At 42.9% G+C, this 12,547-nt stretch overlaps 1 protein-coding gene across 2 annotated transcripts in view; it reads right to left on the bottom strand.

The window, feature by feature from the left end:
• Positions 1 to 11,798, bottom strand: part of DIP2A (disco interacting protein 2 homolog A) — a 123,221-nt gene extending 111,423 nt beyond the window's left edge. For both annotated transcript variants that reach the window (XM_008064565.1, XM_008064566.2), the window contains exon 1: positions 11,537 to 11,798. In XM_008064565.1, the coding sequence (XP_008062756.1) occupies positions 11,537 to 11,627 (91 nt within the window). In that variant the 5' untranslated portion in view covers positions 11,628 to 11,798. The remainder of the gene's footprint in view (positions 1 to 11,536) is intronic.
• Positions 11,799 to 12,547: the final 749 nt, after the last annotated feature.

Raw genomic sequence — 12,547 nt, 5'->3', positions numbered from 1 at the left:
TGAGGATGCAGAGAAAAAGGAACACTTCTACACTGCTGGTGGGAGTGCAAACTAGTGCAACCTCTTTGGAAGACAGTGTGGCGATTTCTGAAAGAACAAGAAATTGATCTTCCATATGACTCAGCAATTCCCCTATTGGGAATATACCTGGAGGAACAGAAATCATTCTACAAAATGATACCTGCACACATATGTTTGCTGCAACTCTATTCACAATAGGAAAAACATGGAACCAACCATGTGGTACGTATACACAATGGAATATTATGCAACCATAAAGACAGACAAACATATGGATTTCACAACAACTTGGATGGATTTAGAGTCGATCATACTCACTATCTATCACAGAAACAAAGAACAGAGTACCATATGTTCTCACTCATAAGTGGACCTGGAACAATTATCATAATACTATAAGAAAGGGATTGGCAGTAGTAGAAAACTATCAGGGGAAGGGGGGTGGGATTGGCAGTTGAGGGAAATGGCTAGGGGAGGGAGGGGCACACCCCATCAAACAAGGGTACCTGCATAATCAACGTCTGTATATCTAACCCTGAATTGTACCTTACCTCTTTATAATTAAAAAAAAAAAGATCTGCTGAAATGTTGACACTAGAAGAGGCTATATAAGTGTGGAGGTGGGGATATATGAGATAGCTCTGTATCTTCCTCTCAATTTTTCTGTGAACCTAAAAACTACTCTTTTTAAAAAAAGTCTTTAAAAATAAAATAAATAATAAAAAATATTTACTGGCAGAATAAAGTTTTACCATTAAATTAACCTTACTTCATTTCCATCCTTTCTTTGGTTATACCATAGAAGAATAGCTGCAGGCTATAATTCATGTTTATACTAAATAAATGGTCAGGTACAGTGGCTCATACCTGTAATCCCAGCACTTTGGGAGGCCAAGGTGGGAGGATTGCTTTAACCTAGGAGTTTGAGACCAGCCTAGGCAACATAGCGACACCTCATCTCTACAAAAAATAAAATAAAATAAATTAGCTGGGCATGGTGGTGCATGCCTGTAATACCAGCTACTCAGGAGAGACTGAGGCAGGAGGACTGCCTGAGCCCGGGAGACTAAGGCTTCAGTGAGCTATGATCACGCCACTGCATTCCAGCCTTGGTGACAAAGTGAGACCCTGATTCAATCAATCAATCAATCAATTTACACATTAGACAAAAGAATATATTAAAAGATTAAATATGTGTTTTCAAAACAAAATTGCAGCTCTTAAGTTTCATCTTTTTTTTTTCAACTTTCAAAAGGTGGAGTGCTTATCCTGGTCTCAGTTTTGCCCAATGATGAGAGAAGGATCACAGCAGCAGCACACTGACATACTACATAAAAGGTGGGGGCACCAAGTACCAGGGTGCCTCCACTTCTCCATGCTCATTTCCATGAGGACACTTTATCAGGCAAAAACATGGAAGCAACCATACTGCCCATGGAAGCTGGACTGGATTAAAAAAATGTGGTACATATACACAGCAGACCAGTGCCCCCAACTCCTTTCAAACTTCAACGGCTTAGATGTATATTCACCCTGCTTTGTGACACTGAAGATCAAAGGGGAGAAGAGTAGTAAATAACCATCACCAGCTGCCTCAGAGTGCACAACTCTGACCCACAATACCCTACACACCTCACCTGAGGACTGCCCCTGGGGAGAAAGGCAAGTCTTCCTTAAGAAGATGCACACAAGACAGCCTATTTCTTATTACGTGCCAACAAGTGCCTGGGGTGATAAATTAAGGTGGTTTACAGTTTACAGACCTGGTCAGCACTAAGCAGAACAGCAACGTCATTCTCTTCAATGTCCTTAGGACTGCAAGTGGGGAAGGCAAACATAAGATACAGAGTTCTCTAAAAGTATCTCCTTACCATAAATGATAAAGAAAAGTGAATGGTACTATGAATCACATGAGGGAAACCCAGCAAGTTAGAGGAGTTGGTCATGGGCAACACACAAGCCTGCTCTGGTGCCTAGGACTCAAGAGAGAAACAAAGCAAGTTCAGCCCTTGCTCTCATGAAGCTTCACAACTGACAGCTAAATCAGAGTCAGACACAGGCAACAGCCTCTGAATAATTCAGTATACATTGACTAACAACTATGTGCCAGGTACCACCTCAAAGAGCAGACTATCAATAAGAAAGAAATATTTAAACCAACACCACCAGATAAATCAACTTTTCTAACGTGAGTCTAAACCAGTGATCCCATATGGCAGTTCATGTCCTCTGAGAAGCAGATGCTATCACAGGATTAGACATGAAAGAGATTTATGTGGAAAAACAACTATGAGGGAAATGGGGAGGGAGCTGGAGGATCCTAGCCAAGGGAGAAAAGAAAGGAAGGCAGGACAGGCAGGAAAAGTCTTAGACTGAAAGCTAGATTAAGAAAGTTTTGGCTAGGCCAACAGGGAGTCCTTGAGCCAAAGTCCCTATTAAGACTCCCAGGAATAAGCCTTTGTATTTCTGCTATAGGACGCATAAGTTAAAGGTCATGTGGACCCTTCAAGGCCAAGTGGACCCAGAACATTTAACAGCTGAGGCCATCAGTGGATATTGCCCTTATGGGGCCAGAACAATCTGCTAGATTAGATGTGAGCTTCATACCAGTGGGACTGCTCCAACTCAGCTGGACTCCTGTAAGACAGGAATAGTAGCAGTCTCTCTTAGATTTTTTTTCCTGGTAGCTTAGAGCAAGACCACAACCGAGATCCTGACTCTCTAAGGGCCTGAGGCTCAGGTCTATCCTGATAATAGGTTCACTGAAAAACTGTTATTAAAAAAAAAAACACTAAGTACTCAGCCAATTACAAAGGACTCTTGATTTGAAACAGAACAAATACTGTGTGAAGTTTTCACCCTTTTATTAATTCAATAATCATTCATTAAAATGCCTCCAATGTGCAAGGTGCTGGAGACAAAAAGATGAACAAATCAAAACCTCTTCTTGAAATGTTCCCTGTAAAGTGGCAGAGAAAAGACAAGCAAACAAATAATTATAACAGTGTGATACAGAATTTTAAAAGAATACAGAGTGCAGCACCTTACTCTGCTAGGGGGTGGGATATCTTGGTGGAAGGCAGAGCTTCAAAGAGAAAGTGAAGTTTAAACATAAGTGGTAAAACAAAGGCAGAAACAGAACAGGTACAGAATAGCTAGCAGTGAACCATATATAAAGTTTTGGGAGATTAAAACAGATATCACTGATTCTTTTTTAAAATTGAAGTATGATTAACCTACAAGAACTTGTACATATTTAATATATGTATCTTGATGAGTTTAAAGTACACACCTGTGAATATATTACCGTAAACAAGAACATAAACATAACCACAACCTCTAAAAGTTTCTTCTCTCCCTCTATTTTTGTGTGTATAAGAACATTTAACATAAGATCTACTTTCTTAACAAATTTTAAAATATACAGTATTGTTAACTACATGCATTAGGCTGTACAGCAGATCTCTAAGTTACTCATCTTGTATAACTGAAACTATATACCCTTTGATTCACACCTCCCAGATTCTCCCTCCTCCCAGCCCCTGATAACCATCATTCTACTCTCTGTTTCTATGAGTTTTAGATTCCTGAAAAAAGTGGGATCATGTAGTATTTGTTCTGGTAGTGGTATTTTTAAAGAAAACATATCCCCAAATGCTGTAGAGACAATGACACTGGGATGACTTACTATGAAAAGAAAAAAAAAAACCTCTAAGGGAGTATTCCTGAAGCATGAATAATGAATTTCGTTAAAATAGTACACACAAGCAACTAGTTAGTAAGTAAAATTTTTAAAGATTTTCAAACATGTTTTATAAATTGAAACTTGATTGTCCTTATATATATATAAGCACAAATCTTTATTACATCAGGCAATAGCTTCAAGATGTTAAAAAATAAATAAGAGAAATACACAATGACATCTATGTATTTCATTTAAAGTTCTGTTAAATGGAACAGCAGTTCTCAAATGTTTTAGATTCAGGACCAACCCCTTCATATTCTTAAAAATTATTGAGGGGCTAGGAGCAGTGGCTCCCATTTGTAACTGTAGCATTTTGGGAGACCGAGGCAGGAGGATTGCCTGAGCCCAGGGGTTCGAGACCAGCCTGGACAACATATTTAGATAAAGACCTTGTCTCTACAATAAAACAAAAAAATTAGCTGGGTGTGGTGGTGAGTGCCTGCAGTCCCAACTACCTGAAAGGCTGAGGTGGAATGATCACCTGAGCTCAGCAGGTCATGGCTGCAGTGGCCGTGATCACGCCACTGCACTCCAGCCTGGGCTACAGAGACTCCGATTAAAAAAAAAATTATTGAGGAATTCAAACAGCTTTTGTTTATATGGGTTATATCTAACAATGTTTACCATATTTTTTAAAAAGGTAAAATTTTTAAAATATTTAATTAATTAAAAAATTTTATATCAAACCCACTAGTTATTAACATAACATTTCTTATTAAAAATAAAAGATTTCCAAAAACAAAAACACTTACTAAGGAGAAGTACTGTTTTATATTTTTGCAAGTCCCTTTAATAGCTTCATGGAAGACAGCTGGATTCTCATATCTGCTTCAGCATTTAATCTGTTGTATTATGTGGTTTGGCCAAGTCTATGAATCAAATCCATCCTCATACAAACACATGAATGGAAAGAAAGGAGAATTTTTTTTCTTTCACTTATTTGTTGGGATTTATTTAAACCATAATTTTTCACTCTCTGTGCCATAGCCCTAGCTTAAGTCCTCCCAAACTCTTAGCTGAAGGACTGTCATATTCTTCTTTTAAAAATGTTTTAATTTTAAAGATGTGGGGTACAATTCAGGATTAGGTATACAGATGTTCATTATGCAGGTACTCTAGTTGATGAGGTGCCCCACCCCCCCAGCAGTTTTCCCACTACTGTCAATCCCACCCTCCTGCTTCCTTGGCAGTTTCCCACTACTGCCAATCCCTTTCTTGTAGTATTACGTTAATTGTTCAAGGTCCACTGATGAGTGAGAACAGTGTTACCCAGTTCTTTGTTTCTGTGACAGACTTTAGGTCCACCCAAGTTGCTGTGAAGTTCATACTTCTGTCCTTCTTTATGGTTGTGTAATATTCCATCGTGTAAATGTACCACATTTTTTTATTCAGTTCTTTTTCAATGGGCAGCACAGTTGGTTCCATGTTTTTGATATTGTGACTAATACTGCAATAAACATGCATGTGCAGGTGTCTTTTTATAGAGTGATTTGAGCTCCTCTGGATATCTTCCTAGTAGGGTGATTACAGGGTCACATGGAAGGTCAATTTTTAGATAGAAAGGAGAATTTCAGCAATCTTTTCGGATCACTATAGACATTCTTCTTCGACATCACACCAAAACTAGGAGAGTGATAATTTCTTAAAGAATAGTTGTAATGTAAAATCTAAAACAATATCAATTAAATTTTCATACCGTTACATTAAAATCCACTGGTCTATCTTTTGAATGAATCTTATTTATGCACCACAATTTTGTAACATGGTACACTGATCATTTGGAAAATATGCAGATCTTCCAAATGTAGACATATTCATTACATAATATCAAAAACTCACATTCATTAATATTAACTACCAATCTCAACAAAGAAGTCTTTAAGGCCGGGCTCGGTGGCTCAGCCTGTAATCCCAGCACTTTGGGAGGCAGAGGTGAGTGGATTGCCTGAGTCCGTGGGCTCATCTCTACAATAAATAAAAAAAAAAATTAGCCGGGTGTGGTAGCGCGCGCCGGTAGTTCCAGTTACTTGGAAGGCTGAGGCGGAAGGATCGCCAGAGCCCAGCAGGTTGAGGCTGCGGTGGATGGGAGCGGCCACTGCACTCCAGTCTGGGTGACAGAGTGAGACTCCAACTCAAAAAAAAAAAAAAGAAGTCTTTAAGTACTGGGAAACTGTCAAGTTTATGGTAGCAGATAAAAGGTTTTAAAAATTTTAATTTTTGCTTGAAAGCACAAATATTATCACTGACCATAAATTGTCAGGTTTTTTTCCTTCATTTATTCCAGAAAACATTCATCAAATATCCAAGTCTGCATAACCGCAGTTTGTCTGTCAAATGCTTTTTCAAGCAAAAACTGGCTAGTTCAACCAAAATGGCTAGTTCACTCTGCAACCCAAACTGTACAACTGCTGTTCCTCAAAATAGGCACTCTTTGTACAGGTGCTTTATGTTCTTCCCATTTTCTCACATAAAGATAAGTATTCAAAGGCTAAGATTTTTAAAAATTATTTTTACTGTTTCATCAGGGTATGATTAAGTGAAAACAATACTTTTTTCCTACTACAAGTGGGGAGATGATGAATAATACAATGACTATTAGTATCACTTGGGGTCCCTGAGGCAATTAGTGCTAAAGTGCTCCCTAACTTAACTTTTGGACCATCAGTATAAGTGTTAGCACAGTGAAAACAGAAATGGCATCTTAGTATTATTATGAAAATAGTCTTCCCTCATAGGCCTCCAGAAAGACTCTAAGGGACCCCGAGAGGTCTGTGAACCGTGGTTTGGGAGTCACTGGCAGATTATTTCTGAACAGAAACACAGAAAAATAGACACCAGAGAACACCCAAGGGAAATGTAGGGTAGAGGCAGACTAACCCTACCCTATTGTTTCTTTTAACTTTTGTTTCTCTGGTGTGTGTATATGCATTACTCTTTCAATACAACGTGGTGCAAGGCCTTATGATCACTGGGAAAATAGCTAAATATGACTTTTGACAGTTGAAATATTATTTAACACCCAGAGGGCACTCAATAATTATTAAATGAATGAATATATGTAAATAACAAATGTAAAAACAAAAAGTGACAAGAACTCCAAAAGAGGGGACAAGTGCAATAAACGGATGTTCTAAGAAAGTAGTCACATCAGAAATAAGAGAGTGCTATGGTTTAAATGTATTCCCCAAAGTTCATGTACTGGAAACTTAATGCCCAATGTAATAGTGTTGAGAGGTGGAGCCTTTAAGAGGTGATTAGCAGATTAATGCCATTATTGCAGGAGTGGGTTAGCTGTCAGGGAATGAGTTCCTGATAAAAGGATGAGTTTGGCTGGTTTTCTCTCTTATGTGCACATTCTCTGGCCTTCTCACCTTCCACTATGGGATGACACAGCAAGAAGGCACTTGTCAGATGCCAGCACCTTAATATTGGACTTCCCAGCCTCCAGAACTGTGAGAAATAAATTTCTTTTCTTTGTAAGTTACTCAGTCTGTGATGTTCTGTTATAACAACTAAGATGGGGGGCATTTGGCCTGGGTTTTGACAGATGAGTAGAATTTGGACATAAGAATTTTACATACCATGAAATATTTAGGAAGCACAACAAATGTAAACTGACACTAAGGCAATGTCAGGCTGTCATTTTGAAAACTAAGAACTGGCCCGGCGTGGTGACTCCTGTCTGTAATCCAAGCACTTTGGAACTCAGAGGCGAGAGGATTGCCTAAGCCCAGAGGTTCAAGACCAGCTTGGGCAACTTGGCAAGACTTCGTCTCTACAATAAATCAAAAAATTAGCCAGGTGTGGTGGCACTTGCCTGTGGTTCCAGCTGCTTGGAAGGCTGAGGTGGAAGGATCACCTGAGCCCAGCAAGTCAAGGCTGCGGTGGCCATGAGCTTGCCACTGCATTCCAGCCTGGGTGACAGTGAGACTCTGACTTACAAAAAAAAAAAAAGAAAGAAAAGAAAAAGAAAGTTAAGAATTATACCACAGATTTTAGAAATTAAAGACAAAGAGGAAAAAAGCTTGAGACAGAAGTCCCTTCCTGTATACCCACAAACTTTTCATTTGACTCCATCTAGACTAGAGCCCCTGCATACTCAAAACGCAGGAAAACAAGAAACAGATTAAAGTTCAAGCTACGGGATAGACCTACTAACAAGAATAAAGTAATAGAAGTGGGAAAAATGTAGCCTACTTTGTAAGAATTTCCTCTCCAACCCACAACAGGTCACTAAAAACAAAGAACAAATCTTATACCATTGTCCTAGCTTCTGAGGCAGTTCAGCAGCAAAAGCTTCAACATATCACACAGCAGTGATATGCCAAAATCAGCTGTGAGGTATGTCCAAGGTAATTTGATACAATAATAGATAAAGCACAAAGATTTGGGAATTAACTCTTTTAAAAAAAATCAAGGTTAAATCTCTAATAATCTCACTTTTATTCATGAACATTCAGATATGTTTTCGGGAGCCACATATATGAATTCTTCTGTATGTGTTCATGGTTGGGGGGATGGGTCTAAGAAGAGTGGGGTTCCATGTACTACCACACTTTATCCCCATCTTAATCTGAAAGAGACCCTCAAGTCAAGAAAGGCAAAATAGCCAGAAAAAAGTGAGTAAGCAAGAACACTGCTGTGCCTTATTTCCCTCTTGGGAGTCCAAAATTCAGCAAACCTGCCCTCTGGAAAGAAATCACTGCATTCTATGACCAGAACCTTCCCTGGGGCCAACCCCAATCACAAGTTGATGATGAGAATCCAGTGAGAATGTTGGAGACTACAGTCACATGTGAGTTATGAATAAAGGCAGGGAGACACTTTCAACAGACTGAGGAGAAGGCACGAAGGATTTTCCAGATCCAGATGTTACTCACTGCCCGTTTCCATAAAGGCAGCATCTTGTTTGTGTTAAGCTTCTTCTTCCCTCCAATCTACCCAGCACAGTGACAACTCTAAATTGTAAGCAATTTCTCATTCAGACAAATGTATTATGAAGAAGTTATCCTATTTTGACACTACTTTATTCTAAATTAGAAGTTTCTCTCTCTCACTGTATGGGGGAGAGGAAAGTCTAGAGAGAGAGTCCTACTTTCTACAAACTCTGCTTTATCAAAATATAAAAAATAATAATAACAATGAAACACTAACTTCAGCTGTTTCAGGACTGTGATTTATTAGTAATAGCTTCCTTTAATTATATAAATAAAAACACCTTACCAGTTTCCAAGCATTTTCATATATGCTATCTGACTGAAGCTTCACAAGAAACCTGGAACATCAGAAAAGCTGGTATTCCCCTCCTTTTACAGCGGACCAAGCCCAAGTTTAGAGATACTACAATACAGGGAACATTCACCGACCTTACAGATACCAGCCACTGTGTGAAGATGCCAAAAATCTGTTTAAGATAAAGTCCCTATCGCTAAGCATCTCCAAGTAGAACAGAGAGGACTCAAGTCAATAACAATCACAACACACACTGTGGAAGCCAACATTAAGGGTGTAGAAGTGCCCAAGTAATCACTGACCCGTTTTGGCCAAAAGAAAGGTGTCAAGCCAGTCCAGGAGCAGGGAACCAAGTCAGGGCTCCCATCTCTTGGCTGCCACTGTTCTCTGCTCTCTTCCCTTCAATACTTTGTTTGTTTACCCCCTTTCTCAGCTTAAGCTACTGTAAAGTTCCTCTCCATGTTACTAATCTTATACTTTTACTTACCTATACATCCCCTACATATCTCTAAAGTGACAATATCACAAGTAGATTCAAAAACAAGAAAAATTTATTTCATTGAAAAACTTGTGTTCTGTCACACAAAATATAAAATTCTTTGAGGAAAGGATCCAATTTATTTAACTATCAATTCCTAGCAAACGCTCAAAAGTAAAACCAAGAGACAACAAGAAATCGAGGGAATAATGAGTACAATGGAGCAGAAATTAGGAGTAATCTGCAAAAATATATTTGATATGTATAGACTCTAAACTGCATCTGTCATTTTTCCCTGGATGAAAATCTTTAACAAATGCAGTAGGTCAGAAGCATTCCTAAATTGAATTTTTCAGACTTCCCAAGAGCATCTAATCACCAAGAATTCTCAAATCCACCCATTTCTTATTGCACTTTCATTTTTTGAAATGTGCCACGTGTCACAGAATTTTTAAATATTTGAATGCTGAATTCAAAACAGTTGCAAGTAGATGCTGTATTATGTGCAAAACAAAGATAACAACAGCATCTACCTCAAGGTTGGTGGGGATTAATTAACTGAATTACTATAAACCAGCACATTAGATGTTGTTTCAAGAATTCACTACCCCGGTCCCAGCAAAACATATCAATTTGAAACGCAAAGAATAATAAGATTATTAAAAATGGATTCTAAAAGCTGAAAACGCATGTAAGTCTCAAAAACAGAGCTAAGAAACACTTGCACCCTTTACTTCAACAGCTGCAGAGCCTTCCTGATACTGAGGGAGAACTTAATCCCAATGGCATCAAAAAGGACCTTCATTAGGATATAGGCCTTGGGGAAGGATAACATCCAAATGGGAAATGCCACCCACCATCTCTGAAGCCAAATTAATCCAGTTTGTTTTTAACAATCAATCATGTATTGGACATTTTAATTAACTTTTAACAATTCCATAAACGGGGCTAACAACCCTCTTCTAAGTATTAAGTGCTTTGCATGTATATTGAAGTATTTTAGTCTTATAACACTCTCAAGAGAAAAGTGCTGTAATAGCCCCATTTTACAGATAAAGAAACTGAGGCACAGGGTGCAGCATCTTGTTCCGAGTCTCAAGGTTGGGGCTAGGGTTCACAGCTTCGAACCCGGAGCGGGAACGGGAAGCAGTTGCCTGTGGACAGGGCGGGCACAGCCGCACTGGTGAAGCCCAGACATGCAACCTTGAGACAAGAACTGCTCACAACTTAGGCAAAAATGGTCATTTCCCTCAAGACTCATGCACCTGGTGGGAATAAGGTTTCGAGAAGCTGGGCTGGGATCCCGGAGGCGGGGCCGCGCGGGGGTCCGGATGTGAGGGACTGCGCGGGGGCCGCGGTATGAGGGTTGAGTGGGGGTCCTGGGGTGAGGGCTCAGGTAAGGGTCCTGGGGAACGGCGGAGTTCCGGTGTGAGGGGTCAGATAAGGGTCCTGGTGAGAGAGGCAGGGGTCCGGGGTAAAGGGTGGGGGCCCGAGTGAGAGGGGCGGGGGTTTGGTGTGAGGGGTCGAGAAAGGGTCCTCGTGACACGCGAGAGTCCCATAGGAGGGCCGCACGGCGGGGTCCGGCTGTGAGAGGCGGGGCACTGGTGTGAGGGATCGGTTAAGAGTCTGGTGTAAGGGACAAGGGTCCGGGTGAGAGGGGCGGGGTCTGGTGTGAGGGATCGAGTAGGGGTCCAGCTGAGAGGTGAGGGTCCCGGTGTGAGGGGCAGAAGTCCAGGTGAGAATAGTGGGGGTCCTGGTGAGAGGAGCGAAGGTCCCGGTGTGAGGGGCAGAAGTCCAGGTGAGAATGGTGGGGGTCTTGATGTGAGGGGTCGGGCAGGGGTCTTGGTGAGAAGGGCCGGGTTCTCGGTGTGAGGGGTCGGCTAGGGGTCCTGGTGAGAGAGGAGGGGGTCTGGTGTGAGGGATCAGGTAAGGTCCGAGTGAGAGGGGCGGGGTCCTGGTGAAAGGGGTCCCGTAAGGATCCGCGTGAGAGGGGAGGGGATCTAGGAGTGAGGGGCCCGGTAAGGGTCCTGGTGAGAGGGGCGGGGGTCCCGGCCGCTCACCTTCCGACAGCTCCAGCTCCAGCTCAGCCAGGCTCTCCCGCACCTCTGCGGGCAACGGCGCCGCCTCCAGCGGGCACCCGCGGTCCGCCATGACCAGCCCGGCTCGCGTCTGGGCGGGGGCCGGGACTGGGGTGGGGGGAGGTGGGGGGGCGCGGCTACGTCGCTCCCCTCGGCCAGACTACCAGCATCGGCAGGGCTAGGAACGCGACGCAGCCGGGCAGGGGCGCGGCCCGGGCTGCAACGCACCGGCGCGAGCACGAGCACTAGCGTGGGCGGCTCCTCCGCGCCGCCGCCGCCGCCACCACGCGCGCTCCTGACAACCCTGACGGCCCTACAACCGAGCGCGCGCGCGGCAGGAAAGGCAGGTGGGGAGTACGCGTGCGCGGTGGGGCTCAGGCCCAGGCTTGGCCTCTGACTCCGCCCAGCAACACCGAAGCCTCGCTTCCATTGGCACAGAGAACGCGTCGAGGCCGCTCCGGGCTCCCATTGGAGAGCGTCCCTCCCGACAGGCTCTGCGCGGGGCCGGGCTCTGGCCGGCGTGAAGGGTGGCGGCCGCCGCCTAGCCTGCAGTCCCTGCCGCTCGGTTGCTGTGACGGGAACGGCTGAGGGCGTTGGCACTGGCCTCGAGGGGCCGCTGGTCTGTCATATGGTCTCGGGGGCATTTCCCCCCGCCCAGGCGACCCTCCTCCTCAGGCTAGGCCTGCTCCTTCGCGGGGGCTTTTGTCTTCCACTTTACCTGTGTCTTCGTGTTTCTGCTGTGGTGGCAGCAGACACCTACGTAAGCAGTGGTGTGCCTTTCCCTCAGGCCTTTACATGTGTTAACTCGTTTGTGTTTTCAAGTAGCCTTAGGAGGTGTCCCTTTGTTGGCCAGGAAGGAGCTCCAGCAGCCATCTCGGACGGTGAGGTGACCTTGGAAGGTGAGAGAATAGACACGGAAAGAGCAGGACCTTTGGAGCCTGCGGGGCCTGGTAGAACTAAAAAAGAGATCCACAGGAATCCTGAAGGAACTGC

This window comes from Carlito syrichta, unplaced genomic scaffold, assembly GCF_000164805.1.
Source record: "Carlito syrichta isolate Samal-C Ts95f unplaced genomic scaffold, Tarsius_syrichta-2.0.1 Scaffold307711, whole genome shotgun sequence".
Taxonomy (NCBI): domain Eukaryota; kingdom Metazoa; phylum Chordata; class Mammalia; order Primates; family Tarsiidae; genus Carlito; species Carlito syrichta.
The sequence above is the reverse complement of the archived record's forward strand: the minus strand, read 5'-3'. Positions and strand labels throughout refer to the sequence as shown.